Source organism: Colletotrichum spaethianum, assembly GCF_022836535.1.
Source record: "Colletotrichum spaethianum MAFF 239500 DNA, contig05, whole genome shotgun sequence".
NCBI classification, from domain to species: Eukaryota; Fungi; Ascomycota; class Sordariomycetes; order Glomerellales; family Glomerellaceae; genus Colletotrichum; species Colletotrichum spaethianum.
In genome coordinates this window covers 296,992-320,392 of record NW_026054775.1, presented here as the reverse complement: position 1 = coordinate 320,392, position 23,401 = coordinate 296,992, and the positions used below count along the sequence as shown (strand labels likewise).

Below are 23,401 nucleotides of genomic sequence, written 5' to 3'. Positions count from 1 at the left end.
TTGTTGGCGTCACAATGATGAAAAAGCCCGTCCGTTGGTCGTGAAGGCGTTGCGGAGACTGAGATGCTGTCGCCCGTTCGCTGGATCCGAGTCGGGTGAGGCGCGATGGGAATGATGCAGCGGATGCAGGAACGCAGAAGCGCAGGAACGGCAAAGGGAGTCGAGGCTCGAGTTTGTGGATGGCTGGGTTCGCATCGGTGGAGTGTCCCGGGGTAGCGCGTGTTGCTGAGGCGAGAAGCGTCCTGCGATGTTGTTCGACCTCGTACTTTTTTTTGCGGTCCTCCTTGTCGGCGCAGTGAAGCGAGTAAGGTGGTAAGGGAGCGAGGGGTGAGAGAACGTGAGGAGGCTGGGTGTTGAGCGACACAGGACGATGGTCGACTGCGCGCGTAAAGAGAGCGGTTTTCCTGACGGGGGTTGGGTCGTCGAATTTTAGGGGATGGGTTACTTTTTTGGGCTCCTGGGCGGTCCCCTCTCGAACAGGTCTTTTTTTTTTTCTCTCTTTCTCTCTTCTGCTGTCCGTGGTCGTTTATTATTATCTCGCTCTCGGGCCTTTGGGGACGATGTCGTCGCTGCTGCAGCGATCGCAAAAAGAAGAAGGAACGTCGTTGAAGTTGGATGACGGGACGGCGCAGCAACAGAAAAGAAGGCCAGACTGTAATGCAGCAAGGTCTCTCTCTCGTCTCTCTCCTGCGTGTCAGTCAACTTCGTTCCCTTTCCTGGGGCGAGTGTTGAGAAGGGGGTTTGGTAAGAGGACGGTAACGGGGGATGGGGGAGCCAGAGAGAGGAAGGAGGACCCGATTGGAATTCAATGCAGCCCCGGGGCCAGGAGTAACAGCGGGCCCCAAGCAAATGCACTCAAAGCTGCAGCCCAGTGCTAGCAACATCGAGTTGCAATTGGCAATTGGGATCCTCCATGACAGGGCACCTCACTTCCCGTCTGTTTCGGGGCGCCTGTTCCTGCACAGACTGCACCTCAGTAACTGGCTCCGTCGGGTCGCTACGCTGGCCTTCCCAACTGACTGCTTTGGCCCGCCCTGCACGCTGCACTGACACTTCAGGGGCTCGTTCTTAGTTGCTCCCCGACCAATGGCATCAATAACAGCTTGGGCTTTCGATCGCCTGTACATAAGGGTGTGTAGGGGACAGCCCGGCATCCAAGCAGAAAAGGGAAACTTTTTTGTTTTTTTAGGGAGCACGGGGAGGCTGCAGGCCTGCAGGCGCCTTCGCTATGGTGGGGGAGGAGGGAAGGATCCTCGGACATCAGGCGGGACAACAGGAGTACTTCCGCGCAAGCTGGTTTCAGGCCATCGACAACATGTCACTGGCCAGTACTGTGCCCTGCACGGTGGTCTGCATCCCGTTTCCTCCAAAAGGGGCTGGTGGGAAACGAGCGGACGGGACATGTGCTTTGGACGGCAATCACATTTCGACCCATAACTGAATGTGCCGTCTCTCACTTTGCCTGATAGCCTAGCCAGCGCTACCGCTGCGACCAAAAGCCATCTCGTCAAGTTGCCGGATCCATCCAGGATACTAAGACGGCGTCCGTCATTGGCGTTGCCTCAACTTGGCTTGGTGCCGTAGGTATTTAAAGACCTCGATGGAGACTGTGTGACGTTCGGCCTTAGGTTCTATTAAAGGGCCTCATGGGCACGACCTGATGCGTCCCTTTGCCTGAGTCGGAAGCAGACCCCAGCTCTATTCCTGCCCCCCCCCCCCCCCCTCTTTCTCTCTTTCTCCTTCTCTCTCCGCCCTCCCCATACCAAACACCTTGTACCTTTTACTTTCGAGCCGCCGGTTATCAAGCCTCACAGTTTCACCGTGCTTTTGGAGCTGAAGCGCGCCAAGTGCCATGTGCGACTTTTGCTTCAGAGCCAAATCAGCCTTCCTGGCGCTGATCTTCCGGACATCCAGAAGATGTTTGGATTTAGTTTGGCTAATGCTGGCAACACTGGCCATTTCCTGTCTCCTTTCAAGGGGTGCATGCTTTTCTGGGCCTTGGTGGCTGCCGTCAGCCCCCCCAGCATCCGTTAAAACCTGCGGCATCTTTTCTGGAGACCTCAACGGCTTGCTCACATCATCATCGTGACATCGCCTCCACCAAAGGTTCCAGCAGCTCTCCCCAGCCCGATACCACGGTAGGTTGCAGATCCTGAGGTCTGAGTCGGGCGACCTCCGTCCTTTGTAATGCCTGCCTCTCGACGCTGAAGTTTTGGCACCCGTAAGAATCATATCCCCGTCTTGCCCAAGATCAGATGTCAATTTGATGCCCGTGGGCGTGAAGCGTTGCTTCTTTGACAAATATGAGGTCTCGAGATGAGACATGAGAGCACATGACGTCCAGTTACTGACATTCCGCCCCGAGATCCTGCCGCCGCCAGGAAACCCTGACATACCACAGACTCTCCGAGTGCTCAAACAGTTTCTCTAATTTCAGAGAGGACGGTCAGCTAGAGGCCGTGGATGCGCAGACAATCGCCTTTTCGCTTTCTCGGCGTTGGCACTCTTGCGTACTTGTCTGACAAGCAGCCAATGAGGCCCACTCCCAATGGCACAGGAATTCATGAAAATCCCAATCTTGCTCCTACCCATGCCCCGACGCCCGGGCCAGCCTACTGTGTAGTGTACGGGTACGGGATGAGAGAAGGACAAAAGAGGTAAAAGGGCGATGAGCCTCGGGGCAAAAAATCGGATTCTTCTTCGTTGTGCTGACGCGTGACAGAGCTGTTGAAGGCCATTTGCAGCCATAAGCTCGTGGCTTCAGGGGTGTGCGGTGCTCCTCCGTAGCAGTGAAAGAGGGCGGCGGTCCCATTGATCCATCGAGGATAATCTCCCATCAGGGGGATCCATCTGCCATGAAGTGGTGTGTTTCATGTTTCTCAAAGCTTCAACGCCATTAGCAGCTTCCAGTACACGGACTCCTTGACGCTTTGAGGCCCGGCAACGGACGCAATAATTGGACGGCGGCAGAGCAAGACGGGATCCCGAGCGGCGAAGAAGAGACGGAGGAGATACTAGGCTCCTCCTTAACTTCTTCTGCGAAAATAGGAAGCGGAAGCATTGTAATACATTTACACTGTGTAGGCGGCAAGCCACGATCAGGGCAGGGAGCCTGCTCCACACCACAGATGTTGAAGGTATGCTATCGTATCTTTCCTTGGCGTACGCTCGTCTTTACTAGAGGCCGCTTTGGAAGAGCAATGGTGCAGAGTTAAAGGCTTCGTTGGAATGGACACGGATTTCTGGCAAATTGAATGATGCGCTTGGCTGGGGTGCTTAGCTATGGCAAGAATGCTGTTCTTGAGATGGCGCGTCTGAGAGTAAGATGCGAGCATTCTGGTGGGTATTGGCGTTGGCCTGAAGCAGACGGGAAACGGAGCGCTTAGCCACGCGGCGGCATCCCGCCTCCGGCGTCGACGGCGGGAGCGAAATCCGACGAGTTAAGTTGAGGCTCGTGTTAGAGTAGGGTGCCTCTAGGCCCAAGATGAGTAAATAAGCCAGAGAGACCCTCGCGACCGTGTCTCTCGTGGCGCATGGATATATCGGCCGATTACAACCGATCAGCGCCTCTCATATCTCTTAGAGCCTTAAGAAAGATGCAGCGGCATTCGATGATCAGAGGAGAAGCTTCAAGCATAAATCTTTCGAACAACGAAGGACCCTGCCGCAGAGCGTGCGGTAAACCCGGAGCGTAAAGATGCGCCCCTTCGTAGTCGTAGTGATTGTCGTCGTCAGCATGGACGCAATAACTGCAGAACTGCAATCCGGAGTGGATCGATGGCGGTGAGCAACATGGGCGACGTGCAATACAGCCCGTATCACAGATCTTATCGTGGAAACGACATAGCGGTTTGCGGAGGTTAGCTACTTGGTACGCGGTATGACGTGCGCAAGATCGGAGAACAAGATGAGACGGTCCATAGAAAACAAAACAAAAAAGGAGAAAAAGGAAAAGGTATCCCCGCAAAATAAACGGAGAGAACAAGAAGGAAGGATAGGCAAGAAAAAAGAGGTGGGAGCCAGCCGTTTGGGCGAGACATTGTTTCTAACGCGCCCACCTTCCCGCCGGCCCATTCCCCACCGTTATCGAGTGATGTTACGAGGAATGTTATCTCCGATTAGCTCGCGATGCTGCGTTATCGTCAGCCGCCAAATTTTGGGGATAAAGTAGGTACACACACATGGTGGAGTCCTTGAGAGCACACGAAACTGGCCATCAAGACAAGAAGGGTTCCCAAATATTGCATCACAGAGAACGCAGCAGCTGGGCACTTCATTGGCCAAACATCGTAGTAGCCGTAATTCAATTGAATGAACCCAGACTTGTTGGCTGCACGAGGCAAGTCATGTGATGACTGCTGTAATTGGTGTTGACCATTCTGGGACTAGCGTCGTTTCCAGGGCTTGAACCGTGCACCCGGCCGAGGCCTACCTCACCCCCCCAATCTGAATGTGTTACTGCTGCACCCTGCGACCGACCAGCGGCCAGCGACTGGGAGACGCAGACAACCGGAGACTGGACGAATAATGCGGAGATGTGGAGCTGAAAGGCGGTCAGGGTCAGGTCACCCACCTCAGTCCAGTGCCTCTATCATGTTTGGCCCTACCCGGCCGCCTGTACTCTGTACTGATGCCATCATGGCTGGATGACTACGCCAGCGCGTCTATAAGACGAACTCCCAACTTGAATTCCAGCGATAGTATTGGTTTATCGGTATCGGCCCGTCTACATCATGTTGATATGGACAACAAGGAGCGCTGGTTGGAAGTGTTTAGAAGAAACTTTCGGGGCAAGTGATGCAGAGGCGACTCTTCTCCGACCCTGATAGGCTGGCGACCGAGCTGACCTCAGCTCAGAGCGCCATTCCTAAATTTTGGCGGGTATTGTGCCGCGGGCCAAGGCACCTACCGCCGCAATTGCCTACACTGTGAGCTGGAGTTGGGCGCGTGTTAGCCGCAGCGCAACGCCGTCAACCTGACCCAACCTGGACCTGTCACTCCGGTCACCTCTCCAAAAACTCCAAATTCGCGTCACCAACGCAATCGCCTGCACATCTCTATCCACCTCATCCGCGCGACACCCAAGGGCCGAAATGTCGCCGCGGTAAATGATTGACAGGTGGTTTTGGCGCCAACTACAAATCTCGACAGAGTCATTGACAATATGACTGCTGCCTCTATGCAAGATCACCCCCTTCCTCGCCCCTCACCCGCCAGCCATCTTCGACAGTCGAGCACCTCCAAGCCCTCACCATCCAGCTCCCAACCTCGACACTACGCGAGCATCTCGCGGAGGACGAACAGCACTGCGCTGCTTGGTGTTAATGGAAGTCCCACCAACATGCCGCCGATGCAGGGTCCCAACGGATCCTCCGCATTTGCCGATGCGACAGCCCAACAATCGCCGTACGGCGCTCCTCCGCCTTTAGCGCTTCAGCGATCAACGAGCCACGATGACGGCACTGCCAGGCGGCCGTCGAGTGCGCCTGGAAACAAGCAGAATCTCTCTGCCGGTTTCTCTGCTGGCGAACATTCGGATTCGGACCGACCGAAGCGGCCATCCATGAAGCCGCTCCTCATGCGATCAAAGAGCGAGTATGGAGTCAACCGCTCCGAGGAAGTCGACCACTCCGAGGACGATATTCCGCATTGGGGCGCCAGACACGGTTTCGATGAATATCATGAGTCGCCGGAAATCCTGGCCCAGATAGCGAATGTAAGTAGCAGCTTTTTCCATCGTCCATTATCTTTTGTCCTGCTTCCTTTTTTGCCCATTCTAAGCTCCGCGCCTCCCCACTTGGCGGCCTTGTGGCGGCACTGTCCAGCTGGACTGGTCTGACCGTAGTCTCTGTCTGCGCGCATTGCGCAAAGAAAGGAGACTTGCGATTTACCACTCGGCCTGTACGCCATGACCAAGTACTGTTGTTCGAGTCCCAATCCTGGGGGCGGCGCGGGGCATAATCTCATCCAGGTCAAGGTCTACATTCCATCCTGTCTGAGCCTCTAGGGCCATGCAGTCACCCTTTTGGGTGGTACCGATGGCTACTCCGCCAGCATTGAACTCAACTGAACTCAATTGCGATGTCGGCACTGCTTTGGGCTACTGGGACTTGTTGGTATCTTGTCGTATCGTGAACCGCGCTGACTCCTGTTTCCAGAACTGGTATATGTACTGGACCGACAAACGGCACGAAACAACCGGCAAGCCAAAGGCAACGTTACATGAGCTGCAGGACTGGCGTATGCGTGACAGACTCAAAACTGTGTCTGCTGCCCTGGCCGTATGCCTTAACATTTCAGTCGAGCCTCCCGACCAGCTCAAGACGAACCCCGGTGCGAAGCTCGAAGCGTGGACTGATCCTACGACCCCGCCTCCTCAGAAAGCCCTGGAAAACATTGGAAAAGCGCTCCAGGCGCAGTACGAGACCCTTGCAATTCGAACGAGATACAAACAATACTTGGATCCGTCGGTGGAGGAAACAAAGAAGTTCTGTCAGTCCCTGCGTAGGAATGCGAAGGATGAGCGAGTCCTGCTTCACTACAATGGTCACGGAGTACCAAAGCCTACTGCCAGTGGTGAAATCTGGGTTTTCAACAAGAATTACACGCAGTACATTCCAGTCTCGCTGTATGATCTTCAGCAGTGGCTGCACGCCCCTACGATATACGTTTGGGATTGTTCCGAGGCGGGCAACATCCTCAACAACTATCACCGATTCGTGGAGAAGCACGAACAAGAAGAGGACGAGGCCGCCGCAAGAGATCCGAACTATGAGAAGACAGTGTTTCAGCCTTATATCCACTTGGCCGCCTGCGGTGTTAAGGAGAATCTCCCAACGAACCCTCTCCTCCCAGCAGATTTATTCACTGCCTGTCTTACCACGCCTATTGAGATGGCTCTTTGGTTCTTCGTCCTCCAGAACCCTCTCAAGACGAATCTTACTCCAGAGCGCGCCAAGAAGCTCCCCGGAAGATTGCAGGAGAGAAGAACACCCCTTGGTGAATTAAACTGGATCTTCACAGCCATTACGGATACGATTGCTTGGACAACGCTACCCCGACATCTGTTCCGGAAGTTCTTCAGGCAAGACCTTATGGTGGCCGCCTTGTTTCGTAACTTCCTTTTGGCTCAGAGAATCATGTCTGTCTACGGGTGCCACCCCCAATCCTTTCCCGAGCTCCCCGAGACCCGTCAGCATCCGTTATGGGCAAGCTGGGATTTGGCTGTAGACATGGCTTTGGCTCAACTTCCTATGCTGGAGAGGAAGGAGAACGAAGGCATCGAGTATGAGTACCAAAACTCGACATTCTTCACCGAGCAACTGACGGCGTTCGACGTCTACCTTACCCGTGGAGACGCCATGTCTCAGAGACCACCAGAGCAGCTTCCAGTGGTACTTCAAGTCCTGCTGAGCCAACAGCACAGAGTTAGGGCACTAATTCTGCTTGGAAGGTTCCTCGACCTGGGTCCTTGGGCTGTGCAGCTCGCTCTGAGCATAGGTATCTTCCCTTACGTCCTGAAGTTGTTACAGTCTGCTGCGGCGGAACTGAAACCAGTTATGATCTTCATATGGACCAGGATTTTGGCGGTCGACATCTCGTGCCAGCAGGATCTTATCAAAGACAGCGGATATAATTACTTTGCTCAGATCCTCAAACCATCCGAGAGCTTGCCGGTTGTTAACGAGGCCGAGCATAAAGCGATGTGTGCTTTTATTCTATCCATGCTCTGCAAGGATTACAAGCCTGGTCAGCACGTCTGCAACCAAACAGACATCATGACGTACTGTCTGTTGCATCTACAGAACCACGAAAATCCGCTGCTTCGGCAGTGGTCATGTCTCTGCATCAGCCAACTATGGCAAGAACTTCCAGAGGCCAAATGGCGTGGCATTCGGGAGAACGCGCCTGCGAAGTTATCATTCCTGACCAAGGATCCAGTCCCCGAGGTTCGAGCTGCGATGATATATGCCATGACCACGTTTCTGGGCATTATTGACCTCACTGATGAGGTTGCTCGGATCGAAGAGTCCATTGCGTGGACATTACTGGACATGGCCAACGACGGCAGTCCACTGGTACGCCGCGAGTTCCTTGTCTTCCTTTCAAGGTTCATCCTCCGCTTTGAGAGCAAGTTCATTGTTGCTGCATATGAACAACTTCAAGAAGAGAGAGAATACCTCCTGTTCCCACCAGGGCAGGACGGCATGGACCACAAGATGGGGTTGCATTACGCCAGGAGAGAGAACCGGAACGCAGACGGGACCATTAAGCCCACGGTCCATGGCTTTGCACACAACACCGTCTTTTCTGCTTGTTGGAAGCATGCTTTGATGTTGAATGTTGATCCTCACCCTGAGGTTCAGCGTGATGCGACGATGATTGTGGACTACGTCCATCAAGCTGTGATGGCTTCGCCTGTAGGTGAACATGCCCAGATTCTCGTCGACGACATTCGGAAGAGAGCAAAGCGAGCTTCAACGAAAAACCACCTGAACTTGAGTCAACGGAGCCACGCCATTGGCGTCTCCAACTCTTTAGCTACTCCACCGCTGCCTTCTCCCAGTTTGTTACGTCGCACTGCAAGCTTGCTATTCCAGTTACCCTTGTTCAGCAATGATGGCAAAGCCGATGCCAACGAAAAACCCAATTACTCCTCTCCGGCACCCTCGCCTGGTCTGAACAGGGTTGGATCTCAGAAGATCAAGGCCCCGGAGCTTGCTGAAGCGCCCCCAGAGCAGAGTGACCCCACAGCTATCCATGCCAATTACCACGTTGCCAGAGAGCCTGTGTCTGCTGGGTTTGAAGACCGGAAGCCAGGCGAAGCGCCCTCTCTCCCTCTCCAGAGTACTTTCTTGGAGTGGTCAATCGAGTATTTCTGCGAGCCTCAGATGAAGCCAAGCGAGTCAGACGAGCCGGGCAGCACCGAATACAACGAAAGACTCTGGAGACGGTCTCGAAACGACTTCATTCTGACAGAAACGCAGCCACTCAAGCAGTACGCCGGCAGTCACAAGTGGAACAACCAGCTGGGCATCACCAACAACGGCTCACAGCCTGCCAAGCTGACGTTTCATCAGTTCGAAGATCAGCTTGCCGTTGCGGATGATGGTAATACGGTTTGTGTCTGGGACTGGAAGAAGCATGCTCGATTGAGCAAGTTCTCCAATGGTAATCCGGAGGGCTCAAGAATCAGTGACATGAAGTTCATCAATGAGGATGACCAGGCTTTCCTAATGACCGGGTCGTCCGATGGAGTCATTCGCATCTATCAAAACTACGATTCCGACAAATCCATCAGCCTGGCATCTTCTTGGCGGGCTCTTACGCACATGGTACCTAGTAACGTCAACTCCGGCATGGTGTTTGACTGGCAGCAGTCGCTGGGCCGTGTGTTGGTGGCCGGCGACGTACGAGTCATCCGGGTATGGTCTGCGGGTTCCGAGACTTGCATCATCGATATCCCCGCCCGGTCTGGCTCCTGTGTCACCTCCTTGACCTCTGACCAGATGACGGGCCACACAGTTGTGGCTGGGTTTGGTGACGGCGCTGTCCGCGTTTTCGACACCAGGATCAGACCACAGGACTCTATGATCAAGAAGTGGAAGGACGAGACAGACAGACAGTGGATCAAGAGCGTCCATCTGCAGCGCGGTGGACAACGAGAACTCCTTAGCGCTAGCAGGAACGGCAAGGTCAAGCTTTGGGATATCCGGATGGATCGACCCCTTCATGTTTACCAGACAACTCGAGACACGCTTCGAACGGCCAGCACCCATGAGCATCTGCCGGTATTTGCTGTGTAAGTCAAACCGACTCCCTTTTGAGAAGCGTTCGATACTAATTGCATCACTTGTAGTGGTACATCCGCACATGCTGTCAAGGTCTTCAACTTCGACGGTCAGGAGTTGTCACGTGTCGAGCCATACTCAAGCTTCCTGCAACAAAACAGGGGCTCTCCTATAGCAGCTACTGCGTTCCATCCGCATAAGCCTATTTTGGCCTGCGCTGCCAGAGGAGACTACCACGTCAACCTCTTCACTTGCGAGAAGTCCGAGTCACAATCATTGGTCGTTTAGCTGACATCCGAGAGAAAGTAGACGGTACTTTCCGCTGTATTCCGAATAGATTCTTGGGGAGGATTATGCCGCTGCTGTGTAACTACTTTTTCACTTCTTCATTTCCGGGCGACAGCATATCAGGACTGGCGATGGACGGCGTTTGATTTGGTCGCTTTATGCGCCATGGCAAGGGCGGAATTGCATGGGATACTAGATGGTAGCAGTTGGCCCATTCCGAAGCCAATTGATGTATGAAAATGAAACCTGTACCAAGAAAATACCTGTGGTTAACCACACGTGCAAGGCAGGATAAGTAGAAGTGAGGCTCATTTCGTCACCTCATCGTCCGGGGTTAGAGTCAAAACGAGCTTATCGATAAGCATGATAGGGCAGCTCAGCTCGGGCCCCACTACCTTCTCTGCTGGGTGCAGCGAGGGGTCGTTGACTCTGCCCCGCCATCGAAATTTCCAGGTTTGTGGTGTTACTCGATCAGTCACACCGAAATAAGGTCAGATCACAAGAGTCATCGAAGCGACATATAAACAAGTCGAGTCCGTCGTGTCGAATCCTCCAGCTCCGGCCCACTCCCGATTCTCTCCCCCATTGAATAGAAAACCCACAACCATGGCTGACGCGCCGACCGAACCCAAGCCGACCGAGTCTAAGCCCCCGCCCCTGCCCCCGAGGCCGGCGAGGGCGGCGAGGGAGGCGAGAAGCAATCGAAGAAGGGCGCGAAGAAGGCCGAGGCCAAGGCAAAGAAGGAAGCCGAGAAGGCCCGTAAAGCTGCCGAGCGCCAGGCCGCTGAGGCGGCTGCAAAGGCTGCCGGCGGCGGCGCGGGCGGCGAGGACTTGGCCAAGGACAACTACGGCGACGTCAAGCCCCAGACCAAGGTCGATGCCGAGCGCACCAGCCTGCGCAGCATCGGCGCGGAGCACGTCGGAAAGACCATCAAGCTGCGCGCGTGGATCCAGAACTCGCGTATGCAGGGTGCCAAGATGTGCTTTGTTGAGCTCCGCGAGGAGCGCAACTGGGCCATCCAGGGTGTCATCGCCGCTAGCGCCGAGGGCAAGCCCGTATCGAAGCAGATGGTCAAATGGATCGGCGGCATCGCGCTGGAGTCGTACGTCCTCGTCGAGGCGACGGTGCAGAAGCCTCTCGAGCCCGTCAAGAGCTGCAAGGTCAGCGACTTTGAGCTGCACATCACTAAGCTCTACGTCATCGCCCCCGGCCCTGAGGCCCTGGGCATGAGTCTGGCTGTCTCGAACCGCCCCATCAACAGCTTCGATGATGAGGACCCCAACGCCCCCGAGGCGGAGAAGGCCGTCGACGAGGTCAAGGCCGGTGTTGAGGGCGTCACCATCGACACTACTCCTAGCGCGAGCATGTCGACCCATCTCAACAACCCTGTCATGCACAAGCGTGCCCCCGTCCAACAGGCCATTGCCGATATCCGTATGGCCACCAGGAAGCTCTTTGCGGAATACCTCGACGCCCAGGGTTTCGTTCAGTTCGAGCCCCCTTGCTTGATTGGTGCCGCCTCCGAGGGTGGTGCCAACGTTTTCCAGCTCCCCTACTTCGAGAAGAGCGCCTGCTTGGCTCAGTCCCCCCAGTTCTACAAGCAGTTCGAGATTGCCGGTGGCAGAAAGAGAGTCTATTGCATTGGCCCCGTTTTCCGCGCCGAGAACTCCAACACGCCCAGACACATGACCGAGGTGGGTACATATAGGAGGCAGGCGTAAGGCCACTCGCTAACACAAAACAGTTCACTGGTCTCGATCTGGAGATGGAGATCGAGGACGACTACCACGAGGTCCAGGACATGCTTGAGAAGGTCCTCCTGCACATCTTCCGCGGCCTTAAGGAGCGCTGCGCTGACGCCATCGAAACCGTCCGCGCCGTCTACCCCTCGGATGACTTCCTGCTCCCTGAGCCCGGTAAGGAGGTCCGCCTCACTTTCGCCGAGGGACAGAAGCTCCTTCGCGAGGAGGGTCCTGAGGAGTACCGCAACGTCTCGGACGACGAGGACATGTCCACCCCTCAGGAGAAGGCCCTCGGCGCCCTGATCCGCAAGAAATTCAACACCGACTTCTACGTCCTCGACAAGTTCCCCGAGGGCGCGCGCCCCTTCTACGCCCTTGAGGACCCGGAGAACCCCAAGGTTACCAACGCCTATGATTTCTTCATGCGTGGCCAGGAGATCCTTTCCGGAGGCCAGCGTATCCACATCCCCAGCGTCCTCGAGGCCCGTCTGCGCAAGAAGGGCATTGACCCCAACAGCCAGGGCATCAAGGAGTACGTTGACGTATTCCGCAGCGCCGGTGTGCCTCCTCACGGCGGCGGTGGTATTGGTCTCGACCGTGTCGTTGCCTGGTTCTTGAGCTTGCCCTCTGTTCACCTGGCCAGCTACTACCCCCGTACCCCCAAGAGACTTGTGCCATAAATGGTTGTGTCGGCGCCAATTCAGATAGCATGAAAACTGCCGATAACGGCTATGGTTGAAGAATAAAACGCATTATGAAGAGCAAAGTGTGTGCTTTATTTGCCGAGCGTCGCTTTCTGTGAACTCCTCGCTGATGATTGGATCTGTATGCCCTCCGACACCAGCCAATGAATGGCGGTTCACGAAATGCGCAACAGGTGCGGCAGCGGCAGGCTGTGCGGCACGACGTGGCTTCGCTCCGCACGTTGGCTGTCGGCAAGGCAGACTCTTCAAAACATAAAAAACACCGGGTGCGCTCTTAAATCCCACATCGGGGAGCTTCACTCTTTCCTTGTTACAATTGGAGCGTCATCGATACAGTGAGCACGCGCACGATGAGTTTTGGGTACAGCGTCGGAGATGCGATCACCATCCTGCGGGAGGTGAAGTCGATTTACGACCGTTTCAAGGATGCCCCGAGGCAGTTCAGGACTATCAAAAACGCGTTAGTTCCCGTTTTTCCGTCTTCCCAGTGGCCATAGCTGATCATGTTACATTTTTCAGAGCCGAAGGTCTCGTCTTCGTTTTGGAGGACGTCCAGTAGGTTGAGAAGAACCTTATCGAGTCACAAAAAGCGAAATTGACTGCTCTTCTCGAAGATTGCAAGGATTTGCTCAAAGAGCTGAATTCTCTCATCAACGAGAATTGCTCATTAGAGCGACCGCCAGGTGCCTCCTCGTCTGGGAAGACGTTGTGAGTGATTTGGGACAGGTTGCGATGGGATCCGAAGCGCGTCACCGATCTTCGGTCGAGAATGTCCAATACTGTCCAGTTTTTGGAGGCCATAAAAACCTCTGTGGACAGGTCAGCAGTCCGAAATTATTGATGGTTTCTTGGCTAACCTATCTATACGTTTAGTCAAATGGTGAAGGACACTAAAGAAAGCGTTGACACCCTACGCCAAGCTCAAGACATCGAAGAGCGGGAGAAGATCCTGGACTGGTTGACCCTAACGGAGTATGGTCCTCAGCAAAGCGATGCATACTCACGGAGGCAAGAAGGCACTGGCCAGTGGTTTCTTGACTCGGACGAATTCAAAAGTTGGACCGCCGAAAAGGGTTGGACGCTGCTTTGCCCGGGGATGCCTGGGGCAGGCAAGACAATCATGGCTTCTCTCGTTGCGGAAGAGCTTTTTACACGATTCCGGGATGACCCAAACGTCGGCATTGCTTACATTTATTGCAACTTCAAGGACCATGACAGGCAAAGCACTCACGACTTCCTGTTAAGTCTAGCCAAACAGCTTGTTAGATCCCAGGCAACAATCCCTCAATCTCTAAGGGATATCTACGATCGACACCAAAAAGATAAGACTATCAGGTCTTTGAAAGAGACTCTTGACGTCCTACATGCCGCGACTTCGCTGTATACGAGGACATTCCTCGTCATTGATGCTTTGGACGAATGTCGTCCGACTAGCCTCCCAGGGTTTCTCCGCGAGGTCTTTCATCTGCAGCACCGTCATTCAGCCAGCGTCTTTGCAACTTCCAGAAACGTCCAACACATCGTTGAGTCACCTGAGTTTAATGGTAGTCTTATTCTAGAAGTTCAGGCCACCGACGATGATTTGCGCCGGTACGTTGACGGTCGCATAGCTGGGATGCAGGCCTTTATCCAAAGTCGCCTTGATCTTCAAGAACAGGTCAAAAATGGGGTAATTAAAGTATCCAAGGGAATGTAAGTTACACTTTAACTTACCGCGCGACTGGACAACACAGGCTAAATATGCAAGGTTCTTGTTGGCAAAACTCATCATTGACTCGCTCTCTATAAAAACAACCGCGAAGGCGCTCCGCCAGTCAATTGATCGTATCACCATTGATTGCGATACATACTCGAGCATATATGATGAGGCCATGGAGAGAATTCGTGTTCAACCATCTGACCACTGGCAACTTGCTATACAGATTCTTGGTTGGATAACCTATGCCAAACGACCACTGAAACTCGTGGAGCTTCAGCATGCCCTCGCAATCGAGCAAGATGCAGAGGAAATAGACAACGACAACGTTCCCCCTGTCGAAATTATCATGTCAGTCTGTGCCGGCCTCGTCACAATAAACGAGGACAGTGGCATTATAAGACTGTTTCACCAAACCACGCATGACTACTTTGTCACAAAGAAACACGACTTGTTTCAAGACTTTAGTTCCGAGATGACGACAAAGTGTGTTCGGATTTTGTCTCTTCGGTGCTCCAGACAATATTGCCAGAATCACCTTCAGGTACGGTCGACGAACAGAGAAGCATTGCAAGACTGTCTGGTCCCAGATAAGTGCATACCATTCTACGAGTATGCAGCTCGTAATTGGGGGCATCATGCACGAGATTCTAAGAAAGTCCCTTGCGGAGTTGTGGAATTCATTCGTGGGAAAGGCGTATCGAAGACTTACTTGCAGATCTGTAGAAGACTCAGCTGGCAGCATCCACATGATTCTTTCGATGCCCCTCAGAAAACTTCGCATCTAGCAGCGTACTTCGGAATACTCCAACTGTTTGAAAAGCACATTTTAGTTGAAGATGAGCTGTTTTCAATCGACGGAAATGACAGAACCGCATTGTGGTGGGCAGCTCACTAAGGTCACGAGACTGTCGTGAAATATTTCTTGAACAGTGGCGCTATCGAGTCAACAGCGGAGGATACACAATCCTCCTCTTCTAAAGAAAATTCCCCTTCAAGGTTCAGCCAACGCTCGATTAGGTCAGCCCTATATGAGGCCCTAGATCGTGGTCACTACATTGTTTTCAAAATCTTCATCGACTTTTACAGCAAAAAGAGCCTAGACATTGAGATAGAAGGCGACCATGGAAATTCCATCTTCTACCCGTACACTCAGGCAAATGACCTATTAACAATTGTTAAGTGGATTCTCTCTTCTTAAGAGAACCCAGTTGTATAATTATACCTAGTTTAAATATAAAGTAAATAAAGACATATTGTAACAGCACAACTCCCCTAGCCAGATGGTTGTACGTCACAAGGCATATAAGCAGTGTTAACAGTAGGGCTTGCACGCGTGCAAGCACTGACGGATCTTTTGGGTCATTTGGGTCAATTGATCATAGTCGCAGAGTCTAAAGGTCCTTGTCGCAGAGCGTCACTGTCAGCGCTCCGTTACATATATTTTCTATAGTTAATTATCTTCTTAACTATAAGACTTAGCTTTTATATATAAGATATACAATCTTATATAGTTATTCCTAAGTTACTTTAGTATAAATATATTTTAATCCCTTTACTTAAATAACTGAGGTTTAAGCTTTTAGTTTATACCTTTATCTATTGTATGAAGCTGCTCTTAGACAACGGCGCAAAAGTCACAATTGGCAACGAAAAGATGATGAAGACATCCCATCATGTTGGTAGAGTCGATTGGTCAAGGTACCATAGGCTGTTTGATGGCGCATCAAATTGGTCTGTCAAGGCCTTTCAACAGCTACTAGCTTCTGAAGACCCTGACCCGGATGCAACGGACTACAACAACCGAACGCCTCTTCAGTACGCGATCGACTCTAACAGAGGCCTGAGAGACCGAACAGAAGTAATTTTGTTTCTGTTAAGGGACCCTAGGGTTGAGCTTCGCCGTGTCAACGCGCAAGAGGTCTTCCGTAAGGCTGTCACTCAGAACGCTCGCGATTTGGCTCACCACTTGTCGGCTCGAAATGACGGGGATGTAAATTTGCCGGATGACAGGGGCGTAACCATGATGGAGGGCGCGATCATGGAACGGTGCTTGTTAACATGCAATCTCCTTCGAGATCTGGACGCCAAAATCACGGAAGATATGTTTGTGGACTTGGAGGTTTGCGAGGAGGGTCAAAGGCGATGCCGGATGGACGAGGGCTGGTTCTACTTCGACCTACAAGATTCGTAACCTGCTGAGGGGCTTGGCTGTTTGACTCTGATACATGTGCGGTTACTGCTCTTTTAGTTTTTCAGTCATCTTGTCTTATACACGTCATTTGAATCGTTTAACACACCATTCGCAGTTGAGCTTCAACTAGGCGTCCATCATGTTTCAAGCCTTGTAGGATCAAGTAAAGTGTTAGGTCAAGTTCGTGGGCGCCGTGGATACAAGGGGAAAAGTCTAACAAACGGTTTCATTATTCATTATTTTTTGTATTAAACTGATAGTTCTAGTCCTCACTTAGAAGTTCTTGGCGAAGAACTCGAGGACAGTCTTGTAGCCACGGGTGTACTCCTCCTTGACCCTGGGATCCTCCAAGTCGGAGCGGGCAGCCATCCATCCGTGAATCTGGTCTTTGAATATCTCGACGTGCTTGGCAACACTCAGGTTACTCTCAAATTTTTTGACATCCTCCTCGGGCTCGTCCTTGGAGGCGAGCATGATGAGAGGAATCTTGATGCCCTTGGCCTCCTCGGGGTCGACCATGGCAGGGTGGATCTCGGCCCCGACCTTGAAGGGGTTGCTATCGCCAGAGGTGACGAGGGAAACGACCTTGCCTCCCCAGCAGTACTGCAATTCCATCAGTCCATGCGCCACTGCCGATGAGATATGGAAGAACTTACACCGATAATACCAAAGGACTCGAGAGAAGAGTTCTTGGACTGGACGGCCTTGACGTAGTCGGGAACCATGCCCGCGATCTTGGGAGGCGGGAACTTCTGGAAGAAGCCACCCAGGTTCTTCTGCTTCTCCTCCGTGTTGGGAGGGAACCACTCAATGGGGCAGGGCTCGCCAGCGAACCAGTCGGGGATGAAGACGCGGTACTTCTCGGAACCGCTGGTGGCCAGGATGTCTGCTCCCTGAAGGGTTTGAGGGAAGTATCCAAAGATATCGTAAATAACGACAATTGCTTTCTTCGCGTCGGAGGGGCCGGTGACGTCTGGGATTGTGTCTGGTCAGCGAGGCTGAGTTCGCGGGTGGAAACATTGGGTGCGTGGGGGGAGCCGCAGGCCGCGGGTTGGAGAGTTGAACACAATTGAGTGTGAACATAGACCAACTTACAAGTCTTCTTGCCTCCAATCTCCTCATAGGTTCCCTTGGCCTCGTATCCCTTGGACACGACGGGCGGGATGTTGCAGCAGCCCACGGAGTGGCCGTGCTGAGCAGGCATGGTCGACATCTTGGCGGCTGGTGTCAAGGACGACTTTTGATACTGTTGTACGAAAGACGACGACTGTCTAGAAGAGCTGCAAGAAGTTGCAAAGCTCTTGGATGTGGTAGAGGTTGTGGGTGGTGTTGTCAATGTTGATTGAGAAGCTATTACTGGGGTAGGGGAGGATGGAGATTGTTTCGGGATAAGGGACGACCTGGATAATGCTTGGGAAGCGGAGCGGGCAGCTTTGATGGTGTGGGAGAACATTGTATTTATCTCAATGGTGCGGGCTCAATGATGGTTGGGTAACAAGCTGTTGGCGGGGTATGTGCCGGGGGCTCCGTTCGCTGGCGTTCAAGCTGGGGCGTAGGCTTCTTGCTGCTTCTGTTTAGACGACTTCGCTCGGCGCCACTGAAAGGCCCAATAGAGGGGGTAAACAAGGAGCCACCACAGCTTTGACGGGAGGGGTTCGTTGCGGGGTGATGTCACCACTACTTCAAGGACTAGGTATGGATGGGAGATGTCTCAACCCCGCCAGATGTGGATCTCGACGGCCCCATTATTTCGAACTATTGCCGGCGCCGGTCCCGAGGTCGGCCGGCCGTCTCGGTATGTAATGACAGCTTTTGAGTACGGGATGTGATTGCCAAGGCAGGCTAGAAATTAGAGACGCAAGATCGTGTCAGGTCCGCAACGTTCAGGCCACATTAAGCGGCATGTAGGCGACTGCAGAAGCGAGATGCTTGGCCGCATACACGCATCAGCACCTTCTAGTCGTCTTGAGGACCCAGCGCCGTGGTTCGCTAGGATTGAGGCACTCTGGCGAGAAATATAGTTAAAATCGTGGGAATGTATTGCCGGGGTATTTGGGAAGGGTATGTGATCGTAGGGAATACCCTGTCATTGCCTAGCCGCCATACTCACGTTAAGAGCAACCCATACCGAGGTCCACACGTCGTTTCCTCATGTTTCCTCACTCTCACCCACATGATGGTCTGGGTTAATGTTAGGGAACACATACAAGGGGCCGCAATACTCGTATTGCTCAACCAAAGGCGCGGGTATGTGATTCTTCAATGAATGAGGCTTCCCTAGCTGGCGTTCCGAGTAGTTAATCGAGGATAAATTTGATTCCAACCTTGACTAGAGTCTAATCTTACCAAAAGTAATTCTATGGTCAATTACGAGGATCGAGCCAACCAACCAAACACTCGTCAGCCAAGTTGCGCGACGATCCATGGGATCAAAAATGTTGCGTTGTCAAATTCAGTGGAAGAAAGCCAACACCGTGTTGAAGAAATTCATTTCAGTGCTTTCAAATCAGCCCCCCCCCCCCCCCCATTTGATGTTCGTGTGTGTCAGAAAACAGAGCACCAAGAAAGTAAATAAATGCCCTCCGTACTTACATTCGGACCAAGCTACCTGTGGATTACTCGGCCCTCCGTTTTGTTCTCATGGCCAATACATAACTTCAAGGCCGCAACACAGAGCCTTTCCAGATTAAGGGTCATACCCAGAAGCCCTTAGATCATCCAACGCCTTTTCAACGACCATTCCGTCCTCTTTAAACGCCAAAATATCAGCCGCTTCGGCGGCATCGACCCAGACCACATCAAACTTGACCCGATCCTCCCTGGTCCCCCCTTCCGACGCAAGATCACAGTTTCCCTCGGCCACGAAATAAAACACCATCTTCATCGCGCCAGAAGCCGGGTCCGGGTAGTGACACACAGCGACGGGCTCCGTGTCGACAACCTCCTCCGACACCTCCGGCGCTCCCGGTGGCCCGCCAACGGGCGTGGCCCTTGTTCTGAGTCGCAGGGTTACCGGCCTCACCGCGACACCCGTCTCCTCCGCAGTCTCACGTAGAGCGGCCGCGAGAAGGTCCTCGCCAATGTTTTTGCGGCCCTTGGGGAGCTGGTAGATGCGGTGGCGCTTGTTGTAGACCAGCAGCACGCGCCGTGCGCTCATGTTGACGGTGACGGTGCCGCAACTGATGATGAACTTGTGGGAGGGGAAGAACTTTCGGCCGCGGGCCATCTCGTTGATGGTTGATGCGTACATCTGTGGCTCTTCCGGTAGCGCAGAGGGAGCCATCTTGGTGTACTTTATTTTTGTTGGTTCACTGACTTGCGGTGAGCCGTCTCTCCCTGGGTAATGAGGTAAGCCTCGATAGTCTCGGCTCGGACTGAAATCTGGTATATGTCTGCTGTACTGGGTAGATGAGGATGCCGGGTCCGGTATAGGCTAGAACTAGTAACAAAGAACACCTCTCGAAAGCTGGATCGCATTGAATCAATGAAGCCAGATTCAAGCAGCTCACCGATCAAAGTGAGGACTTCCTCTTATACCTGCCCTTGACCTTATGGCGGTGAACCGTACCACGAGAAAAGACTCACTTGAGCTTACAACCATCCCCCTTCCGGTGTTCTCTGCGTTGTTCTCCCTTCTCTCCCGGTCAGCGTCTGGGCGAAATCCCAGCATCATCCACTGAACGGTCCCATTCCATGTAGTTGCACATCGTCACCCCTAAGCCAAGAACGAACCCTTCATGAAAGAGGTGTGAAGCAAAGATCTCAATGCGCCCGTCGCACCTCACTGAGACTAGTCGCCCCCGTATTTGGGGGCTCACCCCCGAAGTCGTAGCCCTAAGTAAACAAAAGAGAGAAGCCAGCACTGCAGGGCTAGTCCGGTGAGCGCTGACCGGTGAAGCAAGGGTTGGCCATCGGTGAGACTAGGGTGCAAGTGTACCACATGAGCTGGTCGCAAATCGCGGTTTGCTAAGGAGTTGGTAGTGGGAGAAACAAAGAAATATTTGTTCGCGAGCTAAGTGAAGCATAACGAAACCACGTGGAGGAGAACAAACCGAAGAAAAATGTGACGAGTCACCTCAACCGAGTAGTGAAATGTTCGACTTGTGGCTAAGACGCGAATGAGATCGGCTCTTCGCTGCCATAACCAGAGAATGTTCTTTTCGGGGCGAGTTTAGTCGCAGGTCGCCTAGAACACCACCCATTCTTCACATCGGCTGGACTAGCCAAAAACTTGTGAGATCGCTGGTACTTCTCGAAGCTGACAGAATGATTGACGGATGAGACTCCGAAGGGATTGATTGGTTTGCTGTCTCGAACAATAACGAGATTGGACGTCCACGTTGCACGAAAAAAGGCACGTGGACAACCGAAATTGTGGCCACGTTAATTCCGCTGATGCCTGATCTGCCAAATGCGCGGGGAGGGGTCGTAGAATGTCTTGGAGAGGGAACAGCTGCGAGGAGTTAATAGGTTGAGAGAAGACGAAATGGAAGGGGAGGGCTGGAAGGCAGGCCCGGGGCTTTCACCGCCGGCGCTCGGCAGGGGTTTGGCCGGTGGATCACCGGAGGCAATCCCGTGCGATTGGCTCTTCTTGATCCGCTACAGAACGTGTTCCCGTTTTCTCTGAATGAATTTCTCGATGCGGAAGCCCTCTCCGGAGGCAAACATGTTCTGAGAAAGATGCGATTCTTGAAATCGGATCAAAAACCCGACTGTGTTGTAATTGCGTCTTCAGCAGCCTGAATAAGGATCTCCATCCCGCCGCCGGATGCAACGGCGGGAACGCATAGAGAGATACACAGGTGGACCTAGGACACCGTCAACATTTACTGGTGGAACGAAGACTGTCACGATGTACGGTGTCTAAGGCCCTGCCGTAGTATTCTGGCCGTCAACAGATTTTCATACATCAAATCATGTGTTGCTCTCACCCCGAATTGGTACTTGGTTGGGCACTTGACGTTGACAAAACACAACCTAAAGGCTCGAAGACATGAGAAACAAATGGCTAATTCTGCGCTCCTTTCTCAGATGACCTGGATCTAAGCTCTTTACATTCTGAAAACACCGAATTTGGTATCGCCAGCTTTGACTTCGTTCCGACCTGACATGGCGGCCCGCAGACCCAAGCCCAGGTATTGACGGGTATGCTGAGGAGGAATTATGCCGTCATCCTATAAGCTTCGTTAGCAAGTATCGTATTGGTGACTAGCCGCGCGACTTACCCATAACCTAGCCGACGAGTAGGTCGCGTCGCTTTCCCGCTCTATCCTCTCCTTCAACTCGGGGTCTGCCTTGCCGACGGTCTCCATCACCGCAGCCAGCTGCTCACCACCCATGACACCGATGCGAGAGTTTGGCCACATCCACAGGAAACGGGGGCTGTAGGCTCGACCACACATGCCATAGTTGCCAGCACCATAGCTACCGCCTACTACAACCGTGAATTTAGGAACATCGGCACAAGCAACAGCAGTGACAAGCTTCGCGCCGTGCTTGGCAATGCCACCGCGCTCAGCAGCGGAGCCAACCATGAAGCCAGAGATGTTCTGCAGGAACACCAAGGGGATGCCTCGCTGAGCGCAAAGCTCAATGAAATGTGCGCCCTTCACGGAGGATTCGGCAAACAAAATGCCATCGTTGGCAACAATACCAACCTTGTAACCATGGATGTGGGCAAACCCAGTGACCAGAGTTGTACCGAAGTCACGCTTGAATTCGGAGAACTCGGAACCGTCAATGATGCGAGCAATGACCTCCTTAATAGGCAGTGGCTTCCTTAGGTTCGTGCTAGCAATACCGAGGAGTTCCTCTGGTGAGTACAGAGGCTCGGCGTAGTTCTGCACGGGTGGCGCTGTTGAAGGTGACTTCGTAGGCCAGTTCAGGTTGCTGATGCTCCGCCTGGCAAGTGTAATAGCATGAGCGTCGTCGACCGCCAAGTAGTCTGTCACACCTGAAACAGAAGAGTGCATCTTGCCGCCGCCCAGCTCCTCTGCACTGATCACCTCACCAGTAGCTGCCTTCACCAGCGGCGGACCAGCAAGGAAGATGTGTCCCTGGTTCTCGACAATGATGCTCTCGTCACTCATTGCGGGGACGTAGGCACCACCCGCAGTGCACGGACCCATAACGACCGAAATCTGGGGAATCCCCATGGAGCTCATCCTTGCCTGATTGTAGAAAATGCGTCCGAAATGATCACGATCAGGGAATACGTCAGCTTGATGGGGAAGGTTGGCTCCGCCGCTGTCAACCATGTAGATGCAGCTATGTATGAGTCAGTAACCATCGATCGAGGGGCAACTCGCGATTCCTTACGGCAGCTTGTTCTCTTGGGCCACGGCTTGTGCTCTCAAATGCTTCTTGACCGTAATTGGGTAGTAGGTTCCGCCCTTCACTGTGCTATCGTTGGCAACGATCACACACGTCACGCCTTCGACAACGCCGACACCAGTGATGATGCCACCCGCAGGAACGTCAGCCTCAGGGTACAGTTCGTGTGCAGCTAGAGGTGACAGCTCCAAAAAGGTCGTGCCGGGGTCGATTAACGCGGTAACTCGATCGCGCGGCAGCATCTTCTTTCTTGCAAGGTGTTTTTCTCTCGCCTTTGCCGAACCCCCGAGGTGTACCTTCCGCGTCAGGTCCTGCATCTTCTTCATAACCTCGCCCATGTGCCGCTCATTCTCCTTGAACTCCTCGGACGTTGGGTCGACATTGGTCTGGATTCGGGAAATGGCGCTGGCCTGGTGCGGAGGCGTGAAGGTCGCAACGGTGCGGGCGGAACGCGGGAGGCGGGGTGCTCTGAACCCCGGCCGTGTCAATTGACGCGACAGAAGCAGGACGTCCCTCGATGACCGCGAAAAAGACATTTTGAGACGTGTGCGAAGATGTTGCCAACGGGTGCAGCAGCTTGGGGTATGAAGAAGACTGAACTGCTTCTGCCGACGAAGACCCTTGGAGACGGGAAGGAGAGGTTCAAGGGCCGC

General features: G+C 53.3%; 6 protein-coding genes across 6 annotated transcripts; 3 read left to right on the top strand and 3 right to left on the bottom strand.

Moving 5' to 3' along the window:
- Nucleotides 1–5,341: 5,341 nt before the first annotated feature.
- On the top strand, nt 5,342–6,007 carry ColSpa_02638 (uncharacterized protein; the record flags this gene model as incomplete). The annotated part of the gene is made up of 2 exons (XM_049268850.1): nt 5,342–5,716; nt 5,846–6,007. 2 exons carry the CDS (start codon nt 5,342–5,344, stop codon nt 6,005–6,007), a joined length of 537 nt encoding a protein of 178 aa, XP_049124807.1.
- Nucleotides 6,008–6,038: 31 nt separating this feature from the next.
- On the top strand, nt 6,039–9,806 carry ColSpa_02637 (target of rapamycin complex 2 subunit AVO2; the record flags this gene model as incomplete). Its single annotated transcript, XM_049268849.1, has 1 exon — nt 6,039–9,806. One exon carries the CDS (start codon nt 6,039–6,041, stop codon nt 9,804–9,806), a length of 3,768 nt encoding a protein of 1,255 aa, XP_049124806.1.
- A 636-nt stretch (nt 9,807–10,442) lies between these two features.
- Nucleotides 10,443–12,501, top strand: ColSpa_02636 (aspartate--tRNA ligase, cytoplasmic; the record flags this gene model as incomplete). Its single annotated transcript, XM_049268848.1, has 3 exons — nt 10,443–10,532; nt 10,748–11,773; nt 11,824–12,501. 3 exons carry the CDS (start codon nt 10,443–10,445, stop codon nt 12,499–12,501), a joined length of 1,794 nt encoding a protein of 597 aa, XP_049124805.1.
- A 4,187-nt stretch (nt 12,502–16,688) lies between these two features.
- On the bottom strand, nt 16,689–17,628 carry ColSpa_02635 (putative AIM2 family protein; the record flags this gene model as incomplete). The annotated part of the gene is made up of 3 exons (XM_049268847.1): nt 16,689–17,018; nt 17,072–17,388; nt 17,511–17,628. The coding sequence occupies 3 exons, from the start codon at nt 17,626–17,628 to the stop codon at nt 16,689–16,691; spliced, it is 765 nt and encodes a 254-aa protein (XP_049124804.1).
- A 1,473-nt stretch (nt 17,629–19,101) lies between these two features.
- ColSpa_02634 (uncharacterized protein) lies at nt 19,102–19,698 on the bottom strand (the record flags this gene model as incomplete). The annotated part of the gene is made up of 1 exon (XM_049268846.1): nt 19,102–19,698. One exon carries the CDS (start codon nt 19,696–19,698, stop codon nt 19,102–19,104), a length of 597 nt encoding a protein of 198 aa, XP_049124803.1.
- A 1,768-nt stretch (nt 19,699–21,466) lies between these two features.
- Nucleotides 21,467–23,284, bottom strand: ColSpa_02633 (putative methyltransferase; the record flags this gene model as incomplete). The annotated part of the gene is made up of 3 exons (XM_049268845.1): nt 21,467–21,589; nt 21,641–22,682; nt 22,734–23,284. 3 exons carry the CDS (start codon nt 23,282–23,284, stop codon nt 21,467–21,469), a joined length of 1,716 nt encoding a protein of 571 aa, XP_049124802.1.
- Nucleotides 23,285–23,401: the final 117 nt, after the last annotated feature.